Source organism: Crassostrea angulata, chromosome 6 (assembly GCF_025612915.1).
Source record: "Crassostrea angulata isolate pt1a10 chromosome 6, ASM2561291v2, whole genome shotgun sequence".
Classification (NCBI taxonomy): Eukaryota; Metazoa; Mollusca; class Bivalvia; order Ostreida; family Ostreidae; genus Magallana; species Magallana angulata.
The window spans coordinates 58,651,242-58,670,608 of NC_069116.1; the positions used below are offsets into that span (position 1 = coordinate 58,651,242).

The 19,367-nt window shown below is 34.9% G+C and overlaps 2 protein-coding genes and 1 long non-coding RNA gene across 4 annotated transcripts; 1 reads left to right on the forward strand and 2 right to left on the reverse strand.

Moving 5' to 3' along the window:
* Window positions 1-2,241: 2,241 nt before the first annotated feature.
* Window positions 2,242-5,831, forward strand: LOC128188178 (uncharacterized). The gene is made up of 4 exons (XM_052859074.1): window positions 2,242-2,318; window positions 2,803-2,860; window positions 3,286-3,636; window positions 3,864-5,831. The coding sequence occupies exons 2-4, from the start codon at window positions 2,803-2,805 to the stop codon at window positions 4,205-4,207; spliced, it is 753 nt and encodes a 250-aa protein (XP_052715034.1). The 5' UTR covers window positions 2,242-2,318; the 3' UTR covers window positions 4,208-5,831.
* Window positions 5,832-5,842: 11 nt separating this feature from the next.
* LOC128188162 (beta-glucuronidase-like) lies at window positions 5,843-15,659 on the reverse strand. 2 transcript variants are annotated; one of them, XM_052859040.1, is made up of 12 exons: window positions 15,427-15,659; window positions 14,681-14,857; window positions 14,309-14,481; window positions 13,884-14,026; window positions 13,350-13,549; window positions 13,045-13,188; window positions 12,625-12,797; window positions 12,129-12,278; window positions 11,686-11,770; window positions 11,140-11,316; window positions 10,576-10,711; window positions 5,843-8,772 (listed from the first exon to the last, which is right to left on the reverse strand). In XM_052859040.1, exons 1-12 carry the CDS (start codon window positions 15,622-15,624, stop codon window positions 8,582-8,584), a joined length of 1,947 nt encoding a protein of 648 aa, XP_052715000.1. In that variant the 5' UTR covers window positions 15,625-15,659; the 3' UTR covers window positions 5,843-8,581. The 2 variants fall into 2 exon arrangements, with proteins under 2 accessions (XP_052715000.1, XP_052715001.1); XM_052859041.1 differs by lacking the exons at window positions 14,681-14,857; window positions 15,427-15,659 and adding an exon at window positions 14,638-14,667.
* Window positions 15,660-17,876: 2,217 nt separating this feature from the next.
* Window positions 17,877-18,555, reverse strand: LOC128188186 (uncharacterized). Its single transcript, XR_008244130.1, has 2 exons — window positions 18,376-18,555; window positions 17,877-18,199 (listed from the first exon to the last, which is right to left on the reverse strand). It is a non-coding gene; the product is annotated as an uncharacterized LOC128188186 (long non-coding RNA).
* Between the last annotated feature and the right edge of the window lie 812 nt (window positions 18,556-19,367).

A 19,367-nucleotide genomic window follows, 5' to 3' on the forward strand; every position in this document is an offset into this window, starting at 1 on the left:
AATTTAATTTGTCCACAAGCCAAGTAGAGTTGTCTTTCTTTGTTATGGCGATAATTGACGCTTAAAATGAATAGTCTTCCTAATGAATGGGTTTATAACCCAACTGTAACATTACATATTAAATAGTGCATGTTTAGGAGGGTAACAGGTGAAATTGACAGCATCTTATCACAATTCATATGTAAATGGTTAGACTCTGATAACCTATAGGATGGTCAGGGGATAAGGATTGCCTACCATCAGGGCAGTCAAGCTCTTCAAGGTATCCGTTTTAGACTCTATAAGAAGGCTGGATATTCCTTGACAATTCATGTTAGTATATTGATCTCCTTTCAAAGAAGAGCTTTGTATATAAATAAAATAATATTCAAATTTTAAGTCTAATATATAAGAAATTTCTCTTTACTAAATATAGGTTAATGGCTAAAAACATCATATATCAAATTTTAAGGAAGATTTGATAATAAAATACCTTTCTTAGGCCAGCCCTTCCCCTCCTCCGGCGTCCCAATGCACGAAGTTTTTTATGTAAAAAAAATATTGGTGAATCAAGTACAGTTCATTTCTACTAAATGCCCTTTGTAGGTATGTGTACCTTTGTTCTTTACTTGTGAACTGATGCATAAGGTAGGCCAAATACCTGCCATTGTTTCAGACAATAATATCCCAATGAAATCTAGAACGATCAGGTCACTATACCAATTGTTTACAACGAATATTTGAATAAAGTTTATCAAGGTCACATTATTACAATTGTTGTTGCATAAATTGGTCAAGGTCAAGGTAGCTCTACCCATTCATTAACAACAACAACAACAACAACAATTAAGACCCCCTTTACTTATCACCCCATAAAATATACATGAACTTGTCTAGCGATGACGTTAGGGTCTTCGTTCTCATTATCAATTACAGGTGCGAAGAGCTTTAGGTCATAAATGGTTTGACCCTACTGACTTCGTGGGTGTCTAAATAACGAATCTGAATTGGTCGTCCTTAATCAAAGAGGCTGCAAGGTTACATGTATCAAATTATTTTAGAGGCCCAAAGGAAATATTTTTTTTTCACATTCATAATTAAAATTTTATTCTATGTACATGTACAATGCACATGGAAATGCATGTACTTGGAGAAACAATAATTATTTTACTGGGTTTCCCCTTAAGGGCATGATGTACAATATGTGGGTGATTATTTACCGTATGATTTATATGGCAAATAGCATGTTCCAAGGTTAACAAAATTACCATATGTACCAAACGTTTCCTTATACTTAAAATTATTTTTTTTTAAATGCGACAAGGATGAATGGTTGGGGTATAATGAGGATCAGGAAGAGGACAGTTAATCCACATGATGATTAAAAATGTGATTATATCCTTGAATTTGTGTGTTGCACATGCATGTATTGTTATTGTGTTTAATTTTATTTTTATTTGATGAATAAAATAAAATCAAATCCAATTAATAAAAAGTATGATGATTTTTTTTAATGTGTTTGTTTATTGGTTGATGTTAATCATTTTATTGTTGTTTGGTTAAACGTGTTCTTAAAGGCTGCAAGTAACACGATAGTCTTCATTCAGAGTCAATGATTACATAGAAAGAACCAATGGATATTTTGTAAAAATGGGCGAGGACAAAGCGGAGGGGTAGGGGGATAGACTGGGGGTGGGCGTAAATGTCCTTTCTAATATATATCTTGAATTTAATTAAGCATCGTCCTTTGCTTTTAGATACACGACGTCAGAGATAGCGCAATACTAGTATCAATAAAAGGACGTACTTTACACAACATTATAGTACAAGGCTTTTTTAACACGATGTCCCACCAACCCGCGTCATTTATAATTTGGGTGGTTTTGTCCACTAAGTAACTTTATTCATTTTTAAAAATGGCAGAGCTTATTAAAATGCACTGCAGTAGTGATTATAAAACAGTACTTTTAGTTTAAAAATAATCTAAGATTAAAATATATATATATATATATATATAATATAGTAATTTTAACAACGCTTTTTTTATTTTTTGAATGATAAGGACGTTTGGGGGGATACATAATTATTATAACATGATTACGTGAGTGCAGTTTGATATTACATTTCAGTTTTGTTTGTATCCGTCCCATACAAAGAGCAACAGGCTTTGGGGAAAATATGGGGAGGGTCTCTTGAGGTCGATTAACGAATAACGGACACATGACTAGGAAATTATGGATTTCCGACAGTCGTCGTCAAATTGTTTACCAGAAATCAGTACATCTATTGCATGTCACTGTCGCAAAACATCAGGGTTAAATTAATATACAATTACAAACGTGAGTACATTTTCATGATTATTGTCCTTATAATACCTCTTTAGGTTCACTTTTCTTTTTAAGCTTAGTAATTATTACTCACCTGTCATTTATTTTGCTTAATCAATATCAAAATCTAAATTCATTTATTTGAAATTAAATATACAAGATATCAAATTCGCAAAGCGTACTTTCGTGTAATGCTTATTTTCTGGAACCGAACCTGCGGTATTTGTAACCGTTGTCATGTATAGTTACTGTAATCACGACTACGGTAGAAGTCTAATGCGGATTAAACAGGTCACCTAAACACGGCAAACTAACAAAAAACCGTAAAAACAGTTTTTATCATCAATATATATGTAACGGAAATATCTGTATAAGTCGATCAAACCAAGCAGCACTAAACATGATCAGCGTGTTCCATCGAGGAAGGATGTTCACAATATGGCTGACTTGATCCCGGAAGTTCTGACATTGACTCTCCACATTGTGGTTTTTACAGATGAAACGCCGGAAGAAAAGTCTGACGATTAGTTTCTTCAGCAACATGTCCGAAATTTGTAAGTACATGTTATCAAAACTGTGACGTACGGCAGGTCTACGTGCAATCGAGTAGATCTGTGATTGTGAATTATATATTTTAACAAAAGTATGTTATTATTAAGTGTTCTGTGGTTATATATCAGGAAATTAGATATAGCATAAAACAAGTATTGTATAGAGTGCACTTTTTTAGTGAACATGTAATATACATGTAGTTTGGGGTTTTTGTTATTTATTGTCTTGATATCTTCATTTATTCTTTTCGAGGAGAATCGATCACTTATCCATTGTACTCACTGTATTTGAGGTGAATGACGATTCACGCAATGTACGATTATTGAAGTTTGAAATCTTCGAGTCGTCGACACTGAAGCGCTAGGTACATATCAATGACTGAATGCTCACTATTTCATTTTCCTCAATAATTTATTTTCATAAACAGCCGAAGAAACAGAGGAATTACTTCAGGCCGAGGACAGGATATCCGAAAGGTCCTCCACCTCCACGTGTAGCAAAGAAACCGGGAAAGACAGGCGTTCATCGGAAGAGACGCACAAGGTAAAACCCGACTCGGATACGGATGAGTCCGAATTATCATCCGAGGATGACAGCTCGTCTTCCTCGGGAAAGAGGAAGTACAACGACAAAGATGTCTTAGAGAAGTTGTCTGTAAACCCCCTCATTGACAGTACGGGAGCGGATAACGACCCAATGGCGGGGATGGAGCTGGACCAGTTAACGGGCGATTCTTTGGAACCTTGCCCCGCCCCCTGTACCCTTAACAGTCAAGAGAGTGAGTATTACCAGGGATGTATAAACGTCCCTGGAATGACATTGATATCCATCAGAAGAGTAAGTTGCTAGTATGTATACCAATGCAAAGGGTTTTTTATGTCGATATAATTGTACGTACTACAAAATCTAAAAAGAAAAAAAAAAAAGTTATTTATATTTTAGTAATGTTTGGTTTTGGTTTGTGTATGAAATGTCTAATCATAGACGTGAAATACAAACTTGTAGGTAAGCGATTTGAAGTCCTGGTTAATTGCACGGAGGCGTCGGATCAGCTGGGGTTGTCGGGAAGGCTTTACCTACACGTGACCGAGGAGTCCCTTGACGCTGAGCAGTGCGACACACTGGAAACACTCCACAGCTGGAAGTACGGACACATCCAGCGGTTCGGCTACAACAAATCCAGCAATGACTTTCTAATGGTCACGGGACGACGGAAGAAATTCGGGCACGGTGTGTTCGATTTCCACGTGTTGGGAGACCCTCGAAAGATTATAGATTCTCTTCAAAACAAGCAAGGATGTTCCCTAAAATTAGCAGATGGAGCCAAGCGAATAAGCAACATGATTTAGTCCAAGAAGCATGACTAGGCCCTATCATGGCGCCCATTTTTGGTGCTCTTTTTGTGTTCGAATTCATTTAATCATTTTTTTTTAATATCTAAGGTTATTTAATCTATGAAAAAAATCCATCAACTCTTAGTTTTGTATATATATTTATATTGCAAAAAGGTTATCTTCACACATTGTGAATCATCGAAAAATGTTATGAAAACATTTCATCTTTCAAAGTTTTGCTGAATTCTTTATTCCAAAAGGCTAACGTTTGATTTGGAATGAAAAATATTTCTCTAGACTTGGTAGGTGATTTTCTGATTTCTCCGTACTTTGTATGGCGTACAAAAGTTATTATTTATAATTATAGCTCATAGATTGGATTGACTAAATATTACATCCACTTTGAAATTTTTCCTGTTCATAATGATCGAGTACTTACACGTGCATTTGTACATTAACGGGAAAAGTTTAAAATACAGCATTTTAAAATTTCCTAAATTCACAATATACTAGTATATAGAGGAAAAAACTCTTGTTAAGGCCAAATATAGTCAACAATTTTGTGATGTAGAAGAGCTTCTGATGGGTGAGCTGAGCGGTCTCAAGGTACAATGTCCCTTCAAGGGAAGCAACTATCTCCGAGCTATATGCGAATACTATTGTTAATGAGAAATGTTAGTCCATGGTTTGGCATTGCGTCCAGTTTTTTATAAAGCCGCTTGGTCCAATTTTTTTTAAAAAAAGCTTTTAAAGATGTACTACTAAACGTGGTAAGGGACTCGTGGCCATGTTAATGCATAATATTATTTCTACCACAAACATACAAGATTTGCTGAGTGAAATCTATCAGAGCGCATGAATTTTTTTCTGTGTTTGAATGTCAACTGTGAAAAGTGAAATGAATTCGGAGATGTTCGTGTGGACCCTTTATTGACCCCCATGAAGCCATATTCAACATTACATTCGTCTATAGTGAATGTTACATTTAAACTCTCGCTGCCGATTTCTAACAGTCCATGGCCAAACCAGTACCATATGCAAGTATCCATCCGCATTTATCGTTTCCCTGACCTTGAAGTATTCACGTGAATTTATAGTTACGACTACATACCTTGAAGTATCCACCTGCATTTATCGTTACGACTACAGACCTTGAAGTATCCACATGAATTTCTCGTTACGACTACAGACCTTGAAGTATCCACGTGCATTTATCGTTACGACTACATACCTTGAAGTATCCACCTGAATTTATCGTTCCGACTACAGACCTTGAAGTATCCACCTGAATTTATCGTTACGACTACAGACCTTGAAGTATCCACCTGCATTTTTCGTTACGACTACAGACCTTGAAGTATCCACCTGCATTTTTCGTTACGACTACAGACCTTGAAGTATCCACGTGCATTTATCGTTACGACTACAGAAATATTCAGTCGTCTTGTGTCCAAGATGCGTCGAACTATAGGAAATGTTGTCCATTGGATACGAAACTTTGTCCCCACAGTACAGGGACTACTGCTCTACTTCTATTCATATTGGACGGTTTTTGAGTGTGCCATATAATTTATGTGTCCTATAAATGATTTGATGATAAATGTTCAAAAAATTAATAAAAGCAAATGTAAAAAAAAAATACATTTACTATTTTATGTTTTTCAACTTTATTGTGAATGAATGTACATATTTTGACATCTTTGGCACGGGCTTGATACAAATGTTCAGTGATATACATTGTAATCCCAACATAAACAAAACAAAACAGGGATGTACAAACATGCACTAAGTAAATGTTTACAAGTATTTAAGTCACTCGACGCAACGCCAGTATCCTAATCTAAATGAGTAATCTGAACTGGAAAACTTACTCACTCCCATTAGAAATTTACCACCCTTTCACATCCGTAATGCGATTTTCACTATTCTTGATTATTTTTCCCACAGATTAGTCAATAAATCCATACACTGATTGCGTATTCACAAATACCCTTTAAAGGGGCATGGTCACGATTTTGGTCAAAAATTATTTTTCCGATTTTAATATCTACAATACTTCCGAAAGGCATTTTTAATAGGCAACCGAAGTTTGAGTGTCATTTGTTGACTTATAAGCGAGTTACAGAGCTTGAAATTCTTCGTTATGTAAACAAAGCGTTTGTTTACATTTTGAACGTTGAAGTAAAATTTTCAGTTTTAAACCTAAAACGAATGTATTAAATGCTAGGAACTATTTATCTATGCTTAAAATGAATAAAAAGATAGATAAATAAGCTGGAAAAAGATTTTTTACTGGTATATTGAACCTATGTAAACAAAAACAGGGCACGAGCCTTGTTTACATGACAAAGAATTGTGAGCCCAGTATCTTGCTTATAACTCTACAAGTGACTCAAATTTTATTTGATCATTAGAAATGCATTTCTAAAGCATTGTTAATAGTAAAAACATAAAAATAGAATTTGACCAAAATCGTGACCATGCCCCTTTAAAATAAAGTTCAATAATTTTTTCATGCATAGTTACAGTATGAATTTGTAGAGTTTCACCGTTGTTCTACAAAGTTTACAATGTAAGAGTCATACAGTGTATCACTTCACAAAATAATTTAAAAAAAAATTAATTTTCTATTTTTTAAAAAAAACTATCAAGCACAATAAACTATCACTTATCTAACCAATACTCTTATCATTATATAACAGGTGTTTCTCAATATTTCATTTACAGTATATAGTGCATCTCTGGCAACACTCCTCATTAATATCACGTAACATATCTATTGCTCCTAACTTATATAATTTACTTATACATGTAATTCATATCCACTCAAAACTCCTAACGCAATTTTACGTAATTCTGAACCGCTCTGTGTTTGTAATATGATTTTTAATGTCTCTCACCCTGGGTTATATATCAAGCACTTTCTCTCAGTACTCCAAACTAAACACCCATTATTATAATAACAAATATCTCATTCTATACTCCCACTAAACAGGAATCTCGCCATAAACTCTATCTATCAAGAACAAATTTATATCATTCAGTCGTCCCTATCTCACTAATACTATTTAACTGATTATTACATGCTTAATTTGTGAACGCAGTTTCTAACAAACTAGCAAGCATCTCGCTGACACAACCAAATTAGACACCACGTGTCCATAGCACCATATCAGAGCGTGTTCAGCAGAGAGAGCGCTTGCGAGCGCTCGCCAAAATTTGCGCTGCGGGAATAGGAAATTTTGGCGAGCGCTCGCTCTGTTGAACACGCCTCCGGTAATTGAATGATAAAATTATATTCATAAATTGTTATACGTGATCAAGCATCACAACAGACGCCCTCAATGATGAACTGTTGTCATAACACTGGTTATTACATGTCATGATATATCCAACACAACCGTGCTTTACTGCCAATATCCCGTGATGACATTATTATCACGGTTAAATACCATGATCTGGCAGCCCTTCCGATGCCATAATGATGAATTAATGCCAATGTCCGTTTCATATAACCTAGATTCATTACTATGACCCTTTATGATGAAATTATTGTCACATTTTGTTGTATACAATTTTGCATCCCTTCCAATACCCAAACAATTAAATATTGTTATGATGTGCAACACATGATATAACAACACGCCATTATCCCCATTGTCATTATTGGTAACTCACGACCTTGGTTAAATACCATAACCCCCATCATAAAATTAGTATCATAATTTGTTATCTATAAACCTGACATCACTGATGATGAAATCGTTGCAGAACACATTTTGGGATATATGACGTCAGCTAGACATTGCATCACCACCTTAATCCCAAATGTTGACATTAATGTCATGGTATGTTACCCTAATTTACTCGCCACAATGATAAAATCAGTCATAGTTTGCTACATCTACGTTAAAGAGTTTCTCCCAATACTTCTTTAAGAGTCCTCTGGGGAAAAGTTATGCATACAAGCCCATTCTTCTAATTACTTAAAGATATGGATTTTTAGCATGTGTGTGGACTTAAAAATGACCCCAAAAAAATTTTAATATCCCGGGAAAAAATCTACTTTTTAAATTTTACCGCTGTAGACGAAAATAAAAGTCCCTGCAGTATTCAATCTTGGGACCTGCTGGTTAGTTAACCGAGGCAACATCTACTGTGCCACAGAGATAGACAACAATTTTGGCATTGCCAATATAAACGGTTTCACAATGCGCTAAAATTGCCATGTTGTGACGTACTGTCATAAAAAGTAGAAGTCACAGGGTGTCAAGGATCCTTAAGACAACAGCAATGTTGCGCACGTGATTTGACATCACTACCAAACCCCCAAATCATAAAATACTTTCTCTGTTATACACAATAGGCAATAGCAGCAATTGCTTCAGTTCACCCGACAGGAAATACAACTGGTGGGGTGAACTTTGAACTGACTGTTGCGTGCCCCTGGGCGTAGCTATGTTGGGTGGCGTTGGAGTGCATCAGACCGTGATAGCGTGACCTCATCACGTGAGCAGACATCTTGGGCTGTCTTTGCCGAGTAAATAAACCCTTCTTGTTTCCGACAACACGGGTTATCTCTGAAATCCAGAAAGAGTGGCGATATTTAACTACTTGTACATGGATGCAAGAAACATGAATACATGAAGCAGTATCGGTAACAGAGAATTTTGAACTTAAGCCTACACCACACCTAGAAATACAAATATTTACATTTTTCAGTGTCTTTGACTGTGATAATACTACATAATGATTTTGTATAATACACTCCAATAATTAATCAAAGGCCTGAAGGGCCACAATGGCGTCGAGTTAAAGTTAATTTGAAGAATAAAAATCTAAATAATTTTTTTTAAAAGTCAAAATAATCTCCACTATTACAAAAATACATATATTTTTTATTTTTGTTATTTATGGCTCTCCTTCATTGATCAAATGCACACTTAGTTACTGTAGATTAAAAAAAAATCCTGAAAACAAAGTATGATCATGATTTTGTAACTCTTTAATAGTAATGTGTGTACTTAACATGAGACCAACTTTTCTTGTTTGCTGGAGATTAATTTTATAAAAATTGAGTTGGGCGGTCAATTTAACAAAAATGAAATTTAATATAAATTTTACGCAGTCAACTAAAATAATAGAAATATTAAAATTAAGTGTCATTTTTTTTATATTTTCAAAAATCAATCTGATTTGGTTATTGGCCATTCATTTAGAAATTGGTATCAATTATACTTACTTTTTAAAAACAAATATAAAGACAAATACATTAGTCAACTTTCAAAAATAAAAAAAAATTATGTTTTTATCCCATAACTAATTAAATTACAATTCATTACAAATTGACTCACCTAATTCTTAAAAAATTTTGAATGTTAATTAAAAATCTAAGTTTAGAAATATCAATATCTTAGGATTTAAATTGTTGTTAGATTTTTTTCTCTCTATTCATATAGAATTGAATATTTAAATTATGATTGTGTTTAATTCTATATATTGTAATTTGTATACTGCTGATAAACACACTGTCTCTTATTATCAATTTGATTTAAAATTCACATGGGTCCAAATGACACGGGCCGAAAACATCAGGGGTAGATAAAAGAAAGCACCCATTCACGTTGTTTACAAAGTGAAAGTAGTTCACTAGTTGGTTTAAAATAACTTTTGGTTGTAGATATACTTATCGCTCAATGTAGGAAGTTTTGTTTCTAAAAGATCAAACTTTTGTGCATTGTCAATATTCGATATGGATACAAAATAATCTGATTTGCAGGCTGGTATATTTCATAACCAAATTGAGTATGTAGGCCTAACTATCGCATGTGTCTCCGTGCAAGTGTATTCGTCCGCTGAACTGCTGAAACACCAGACATGTTGTTTACAATAAAATATGAACATTTTCATAGACATCAACCATTTCGTATCTGCCGACTCGTTTTGTTGACGTACAGTTCTGCTCGAAGTTGAAGTATGTCATCTGTTTTTCTTCAAACACGTAAGAAAACTTTGCACTCATTTGAGTTGTTTGGCTCCTTAAAAATTTGCAAACTTCCGGACGTACGATCCCTAGATGGCTTTCGAGCTTCGCTCGACGCCATAAAAATTGGGGCACCAGCGGGATTTGCTTATTGATATTTAATCATTTAACCATACAATGGCTGAAAACTATTTAAATATAAGGAATAAAGAATCATTCTTTGAATATTATGAGGTGATAAATTTGGTCAGAGCATGATCAAATCTATCATAAATTATTGGATTTGATCCTGCCCCAACCAAAATTATCACCTCATAATACTCAAAAAGTGATTTCTTATTCCTTAAATTCATTTCGCAATTTTAATTGTGCTCTCTGGCCAATGAGAAATTAAACGTACGTTGCAGTGTCATGAAGTCAGCAAAGTTCCACACCATCTCACCAACCAAGAACTCTTTCTTCAATCTGTCAAAAACCTTGTGATATTCCGTAAGAAACTCCACCTGAAATTCCTCTGTAAACACGAAAGATGGATCCTGAAAACAAAACCAAAATCATGGTATGTCCTTTGTTAGCTTGCTAATGGAATGAGAAATAGTACCGGTAATAAGTTGTCCATTTTATGTAAATTATAATTAGGTGGCCACATTGCTCACCTGAGTAATTAATTATTTGTAACATTTCTCATAGGATGATCCTCTACATTTCCTTATTAATATTATTACCTTAACCCTTAATGTGGTTAAAAACACACAAAAATCCTGGTTCTGGGGGATCAGAGCATAATAAACAATACAGATTTTGATGAGATAAATTCAGTCAAGACTTTAGATCAGGTGATTTTTTATAATAGAAATGTCCAATCAAAATTACTAGCTATAGTGGCAAGCAAGAAATGCAAATTCTAGATTTTAATGAGGGATATATTTATTTGAAATAATCATTAATGCATGGGTCACCTCACCTGGTGAAGTCCCGGAATGGTGTCTGCCCCATACTCTGTGACAATAACTGGTTTTCTGTATTTGCTGTGGAAGGCTTGCAGGTCATTGGTCAGTTGTAGGTTGATGAGCTCTGTGTGGGAACAGTCAGAGTACCACGCAAAGTACCGGTTGATACACAGAATGTCATTGTACTGGGCCTTAAGACAAACAAACAAACACTCAGCTGAAACTAACTACTTGTAGGTTAGTGAGAGAAAATCAAAACATCATTGGAATTGAATTACATTATATTACAGTAATATTCATTTTCAAAGGTGATGTTGGGTAATGTATATCGATAAATAAAATGTATTTTATACTGTGGTATGAACATGTAAATGTATTTAACATATACATTTGATGTTAGTTGATGATACAGTAGATTCTACAATTGAACTTGACATGTTGTCTATATCTCTTTTTATAGATCTAAGAGATTTTTTATCTCTGAAATCAGAAACCTCTGAGATCATTTCTTTATCCTTATTCTTGGTTAGAGACATCTCTCACTGTATAAGAAATCTTACAGCCTTCTCTTCCTGGTAGTCAGCATTAGCCACGAACGTGACGAGTCGAGTGGGGTCCATCTTCTTGACAAACTGAGATATCGTTCTGTCAAATCAAATGTTTATCTTATTGAACATTAAATCATACAACTGAAGAAAACTATTATTCAGTCAGGCAAACTTAGAGATAAAAGAAAAACAATTGCAAATTCAACAATTTAGATGATAAATAGTATCAAACACAACTCTGATTTCAGATTGTAAAGCTATGTTTTTTTCAGAGAGGCTCTGAAGCTTAAATGTTTATTTTGTTAATTAGTTAGAATAAGACTGTGCAATCATAATTTTGATACTTGAAATAAAACACTGTATAATGTCTATTGTGTGTCAGACTTCAAAAAATATTTATTTTGTTACATGAAATGAAACTTATTTCTAACTTGAATTAAGACTTATTTTGTTACTTGAAATAAAACTCTGCCTCAGGGAGTCCAGACTGGGGTTCGTTGGCCATGGACCACATGATGACCGCCGGCCGATTCTTGTCCCGCTGGATCATCTCCTCCATGACCTGCAGGTGGTGCGAAAGAGACTCGTTCCCGAAATTTCCTTTACTGAACAAGTCAAAATAAAAATATGTTAACATAGATAAGACTTGTCAGATACATGTACTCGTATGAACCAAGACACATCATAATAATGTGTGATAATCTTCGTTCTCAAATTATTGTACATAAAGAAGAGAACACAAATAAATAAACTTGTCTCAGATAATGAAATATATATAGAAAGTTTTTTTAAAGAGTTAATGATAACACTTATGTTAGAGTTAAAGAAAAAGAGTAGACAGTTTTATTCATAACAGTAATTTCCCATTTTAATCTAGAAATATTCAGATTTGTTTTCAGTCAGGTGTGTGGATTATACAGGTATACAGGTATTAAGGTGGCAAGTACTCACTGGATCCCCACCCCGGGGCTTTCATCAATCACCACCACTCCCTGCTGGTCCGCTTGGTCCATGATTTCCTCCGCGTACGGATAATGAGAGGTCCGGATACAGTTGGCCCCCAGCCATCTCAGCAGGTTAAAGTCCTTGGCTATCAGAGGGAAGTCCAGCCCTTTACCTCTGATCTGTGTCAATAGGAATTACGCAGGGTTTAATTCACTTCATAGAAGTTAAAATGTAGCTATATCAATGCATTTATATGTGACTAAAGGGAAATAACTCCAACATCAGTAATGTTTGTTCAGAGGGGCAGATATAATTAAAGAAAACAATTGAGCTGCCTCTGCTTGGCCACTCTGTAGCAACTGCATAGTTTATTTTTCAGAAGTAAACTAATTTGAAGCAGAAATTTACAGAGAAAACAACTCTTACATCTGCGTCCTCATGCTTGGCCACTCCGTGGCAGTAGAACGGTTTATTGTTTAGAAGTAGCTGAGTGCTAGTGGCTGACACAGTGCGGATTCCAAATGGTAGACTGTATTGGTCAGTCACCCCCGAGTTTGAGGTCAAGGTCACCTGAAGAAAAAAATCCTACTGTAAAATATAGTAGCAAATTTCTATTGTAACAGTATATATGGTAAAAATCTCTATCTTATTCAATTCGCTCAATCTTGATATCAGATTATTCATTAATTAAACAAATTAATCTACAGATATTCACTCTTATGTTACCTGACCTTGAACGTGTAGAGGTAAGCAGTCTCATTGGCTGAAGTAACCATCGAGTAGGGCCACCATAGATTGGCATTGTGAACAGTTATCTGCCCCTGACTCTGTCCGCTTTCTCCCACGGATCTCCCCTCCCTATCCAAGATGACCACATGGACAGACTGGGCCGAGGAGGCTGGAGTCGACTTCACTGTATAACTCACCACGCCTACACAGATGGGAAGAAAAGTGATGGATGACAAGCATTTAATATCAAAGAGAGTTCTTTTTGTAGTTTGTAGGTAGATAATTTCCTGTAAAATAATACATGTACTAAAGTTATCATTATAGTACAGGATATTATGTACCTATAAAAAGAAATGCCTTTTTGATGACTGACTGTGAAAGAAGCTTAGGCCAAATAAAACATACCGGTAATACTAGACAAGCTGATGTAAAATTACATGACATCATCATGCAAAAAGCATTCAGATCATAGATCCTAAAGTTTAATACAAAACATAATCTATATAAAGTCTATATAAAGTAACAAGGTATATTACCATTGGTTCCCTGAATTCCAGTAACTATGGTGATGTCATCAATATAAACTTTTGGGGTGGTATATACTTTAACTGATCTGTGAATTCCTGCATAATTGAAAAAATCCATCTGAAGATTTTGGACAAAATATCCTTTTGGGTACCTAAGAATAAATAAAATATGTGTCAAAATCGTGCCTACAGTTGGAGATGTAATTCTATCATTAGGCCGGCACTACATGAATGTATCAATAATCAATGATCAATCATTATATGAATCCAAGGACCTTTGAATTTCAAACAGAACTTGATTCAAATTTTAAAGATATTAAAACAGCATGATTATAAATTTCCTTATCATCTAAATGGTAGTCAGAATATCATAGATACTTGACTTGTATGATAATGAGCAATATACAATACTAATGTTACTACCTACTACTTACTTAAGGGGGTCATTTTTGTATTCTATTGTCCCCGGGGGTAGTGTTGTGGGGGTCAGGGTGTTATTTATGGCTACAGTCACTCTATTTGGACCTTGTACATCATACTTGGTCAACTCCACCTCAAACGGCAGGTGCCCCCCAAAATGTTGCATCACCTCTTGTCCATTCACCCACTGCAATGAATCCAGACATTGTAATCTACTCTACACAAACACTTAAAACTTTAAAGTGAAAAGTTCTTATTTACCATGCAATTTACAATATAACCTGAAGGTTATAAAGTTATCAGAAAAGTCTCTAAAAGAGATGCTGGCTTGTGTAGAACTTACGACTATGGTATTGTAATGAGCACTGTCAGTGTGTAGAACTTACAACTATGGTATTGTAATGAGCACTGTCGATGCGTAGCACTACTCTTTTTGTTGTAAGCTCTGGAGGGACGTAGAATTCGTTGTCGTACCACGCCCATCCCACAAAGTCCCTCAGCTCTTTGCTCTGGGTGATGTCATTGTAGCTGGCTGGGACTGGCATAGGAATAACTGGCCCACTCTATAAACATTGGAAAAGTCCGACATTTCAATGAAACATGTTAGAGATTAAAAGAACAAAAAGTAAACTGTAAAACAAAACTATGGTCTAGCTAGGGAACCCCAAACTAAATCTGAACTATAAAGATTATATAGTTCATTAGATAAATATCTCAGAGGTTAAAATATCAGACTTGTCAACTGCAGATATCAATTTATATAAACCTGCCTGGGGGTTAATTGTCTTATTATTCACTGCATGAATCAAGTTTTTGAAAACCATTATCTTTTATTCAAAATTGCATATTTTTTCGTCTATTTGACATATACTTCTTATACATTATGCTATCTTTCACAATCAAGTAATTTTCACTGGGGTTTTATTTGAGTAACTATTTCAAAGTGTATATAGTGAGCCACGTTAATTAAAAAAAAAACCCACAGAAACACAGTGACACGTCATTTAATTATTGTGTATGCACGCGAAAACTGGTACTAAGTCAAAGTCACAATGTTAGATTATTCTTTTCCATTTTGTAGCTTATCATAAATGAATGTAAACAATGGACGTAAACAATGTATAGCTTGTACCTGTTTAAGGGGTCTTGTGTACCATTTTTCACTGAATCCCTGGAATCGACTCTCTGATGCATCGATTCTAAAGTTCCACATGCCGTCTATATTCTGAAAAACTGTGCGAGACATCGAATTCCTTGGATACAACATCCCCGAAAACACTAACACTATTTGTAAGCATAATACAAACAAGAAGCCTATGGGCGCAGCCATTTTGAAAATAATTTTAAGTCACATGACAAGAATCATGTGACTACCCCCCCCCCCCCCCCCCCCTTCCTTTTTTTTGGGACGTGTGTAGAAATCTTCAAATTCGCCTCAGGCAACATTTTCACCTTCAAGCACAACAATTCATATATGTTGTCCTCATACCAAGTCAATAACTGTAGTATAAGCGTTGCTGAGTTTTTGTTTTCGACCAATACGATGATTTAGATGTATATACTGTACCCTCAAAGTACAATATTCACCTCGCCTCGACCGGCTCGTACTTCTCAGGTAGCTAAATCATCGTATTGACCTTAAAAAAACACTCCAGCAATAATTGTTTAGTATTGACTGTTTATTACCAAGAATCATTTTCGCTAGATGCACGGATATAACACAAATCACATTTTGCGCTATTTTTATCTCTAGATCTTTGATAGAAAGATGAATATCGATGAAAAAAAGACAGATTAATGAGATATACATGTACAACCATTTATAGCCTGAACACGTGTCCGAGAATATGAATTTCATGACCCCTGGGTCGGGGATTTTTGTATTAGGGCGGGGCTCTAATGATTATATAGAAAAAATTAATTAATTCTTTGACAGTCTTCTTCTTTGCACTTGAATATTAAGAAGATAAAGGACAAGAGCGTACAAGGCCTGACAAATCCCCCGTACCCAGGATTTTGAAATGGCATAAAAGAATCTTTACATTTGAAAAAGTGCATCAGTACATGTATAATATAAAAAGTGCATCAGTACATGTATAATATAAAAAGTGCATCGGTACATGTATAATATAAAAAGTGCATCAGTACATGTATAATATAAAAAGTGCATCAGTACATGTATAATATAAAAAGTGTATCAGTACATGTATAATATAAATATGCATTCTCTGACGAATAAATAATATACATTTATACATGTACTTGGTACTTGTCTTCGTTTTATTTGTTTGCTTTCTAAACATTACAGCATGATCTCTTATCTGTGATAGCGCTATTTTTATCCGACATTTTGTGTACAGAACATGAACATCATAATAATTGTATTGGATATTTTTTTTATAATAATTCAATAAAAAAAGCAAAAAATGTTTAACTCAAAAGCAAATGAATTAAAACTAAAACGCCGTCTACACTTTTCGAACACCCTCTCAATCAGGAAGGATTGACTACGAGCCTCCGCCTATCACAGTGAGCTACGTTGACACATTAGAGTACAGGTGAATAGATTTAACTGTTTGACAACAATTAATAAAGTGAAACATTTTTGGTAAAAAAACCACGAATTTGACACATTATGGGTCTAGACTCAATTTTAATAAATCAATTATAAAAATAAATGGAAACTTCTTCTTTAAATAAAAGTAATTTTAGGATGGAGTCAAGACCCATTTATACCTAAATTTTACAATTTAGAACAGTAAATGGTCCAAGATTTTGGCATAAAACGCCGTGCAGCTTAATTTGGAAACCTCTACCTGTCGTGTTTACAGAATGAAAGCACAATCTTGACTTCCATCTTGAAATTAATACTAAAAACAATACACACAAGCCAAAAATTAATATTCTAACTTAAATTGAAATTCTTTTGTCTTCATTGATCCGAGTGGGGGATATACTGTGACCCACGGAAAATGTACAAGTCGATCGGTATTCGTTTTACAAGATTCACTTGATCTCATTTTGGTAGGTTTCATTTTGATTTCGTTTCGTTTTGTTTCGAAATTGTTTCGTTGTGTTTCGATTCTTCTCGGAAAATTTCCTTTTTGTTTCGTTTCAGTAAATTTCGTTTTGTTTTTATTTCGTTTCGCACTTTACAGGCAATCGCAACTTCTCTGGCCTTTCCGGCAGGCTCGGAAAAACGGAAAAACCGGAAGGGGGGCTTTTCTTTTGCAAAGTTAGACCAAACCATCAGGCACATAGCATCAGGAAGGGGCCAGCCCCCCCCCCCTTTCGGTAGAATGGTAAGGAACTGAAATTAAAACAAGAAAATATTAATAGTAATATTGAAAATTGGCGTGATAGGTATACAAGCCCCCCCCCCCCCCCCCACACCTTGATGCTTTGTAACATATGAGCCTGAGAACCAAATGTAACATCATACAACGTTTTATAGAATCCTTGTTTTGTTTTTCGTACTTATGACCTTGTATTGCTTTCTGTATTTATTACTAGAGTTTTTCTCGAACAATTATACATGCAGACAAAACAGGGACTAAACTAAATATTTAAAAATAAAATAAAAACATCTCAGTTGGGTTTATTTTCCAGGAAATATAATCCAAATTTAAGTGTGATAACAATGACGTTTTGGATACATGATGAATGTCGATCCGGCACGCAGGTGATATCTCACATCCGGTGGTGGTGACAGTGACATTGGTGGTTGTCACACGTGGCAATCTGACCTCCACCGCATGAGCAGTCACTGGCGTGCACGCACTCGTTCGCAAAGTGGCAGTGGCACGTGTTGAATTCGCAGTGACCCACCATCCCGTCCCCGCAGATCTTATCACAGTCGGCGTCACTGAAGCATGAATTGTGATGCTGACCAAGCGCCAGGGACACTTGTAAAACGTGGAAAAGGACAGTTATAACAATTTAAAACATGCAAAGTCTGTTGAATTATATTCAATAATACATCTACTAGTAAAGAAGCTCATGATGCAAAACTTAGTTTCTTGCTTGAAAACAACTTAAAGTTTTGGTAATGCTAAAGTTGATATTATAATTCTATACCTACCCAAAGCCAACGATACCAATAAAACTAGAGATGCCTTCATATCGCTGTGTTACAGGAATTCTATCCAATGAACAAATGCGGCCTGTAAACTCTTTGGGGCCCTTATATACACAGGTTAATGTTTCAGGGATAAATTGAATAATCGTAATTCTAGTCAATGAATAAATGGCACGACTTCGTACATCTTGGAGGTGAACTGGAATTTAACGGTCAAAAATGATCCTCACGCAAGTGGAGATACCCTTGTGGTAAACATACATCGTATATTGTAAAAAACAAGTGTCGAATTTTACATTGAAGAGTTCGATATTCATTGGTTGTTGAAGATTTTTCCTTTTGCTATGATGTGGAATTAGTCAAATATCAACTCATTAACATCATTACATTTGAGAATGACAGCATGTAGCATCACACCAATTATTTTCATAGTGACAAGTCCATCTGTATTGTAAAAAAAAATACCCCTTGTTCTATTTAAAATCAAAGAGTTCTTTAGCTCTTAAAGGGTGCATCTTCTAAAACATCTTGTCGATTAGGGTTGACAACTCCACTTGAGTATTAGGTCTAAGAAGTAGCTTAGGATACGGAATGATTACTTTATCATATATTTTTATATTTTTGTTGGAAACAATAGAACCCCTATACAACATGTGTGTATTTAGTAGGCTTTCGTTGTTGAATTCAACTAAGTCTATATACATTGTACGTACAAAAACAAGACAGAAATAAGGCAGATTTCCGGATTTCCCTGGGGCTAGAAACAGGTTCATCAAGTATTTTTTGCATAATTTTAAAAAACTCTAGTATTTTTTCACAAAAGATCATAAAATTGAATAGTATATTGTATTTATTTTGGGGTTTTTATGCATTAAACCAAAACGCCCTTTCGAGGGGGCACAAATTACAGGCAAAATTTAAAAGGTTCATTTTTAAGCGTTGATCTGAATGCAACTGTCTTCAAAGCTTAATAGAAAATCTAAAGTTTTATTTCA

Bases quoted from the DNA above. Each gene is read 5' to 3' on its own strand.
- LOC128188162 (XM_052859040.1), bottom strand. From the start codon at position 15,624: ATGGCTGCGCCCATAGGCTTCTTGTTTGTATTATGCTTACAAATAGTG. The intron at 12,798-13,044 runs GTAAGAGTTGTT...CTATTGACACAG, and splicing joins CCAAGCATGAGGACGCAGAT to ATCAGAGGTAAAGGGCTGGA. The intron at 10,712-11,139 runs GTGAGGTGACCC...TTTTGTTTTCAG, and splicing joins CCATTCCGGGACTTCACCAG to GATCCATCTTTCGTGTTTAC.
- LOC128188178 (XM_052859074.1), top strand. From the start codon at position 2,803: ATGAAACGCCGGAAGAAAAGTCTGACGATTAGTTTCTTCAGCAACATG. The intron at 2,861-3,285 runs GTAAGTACATGT...TTTCATAAACAG, and splicing joins CAGCAACATGTCCGAAATTT to CCGAAGAAACAGAGGAATTA. The intron at 3,637-3,863 runs GTGAGTATTACC...ACAAACTTGTAG, and splicing joins TACCCTTAACAGTCAAGAGA to GTAAGCGATTTGAAGTCCTG.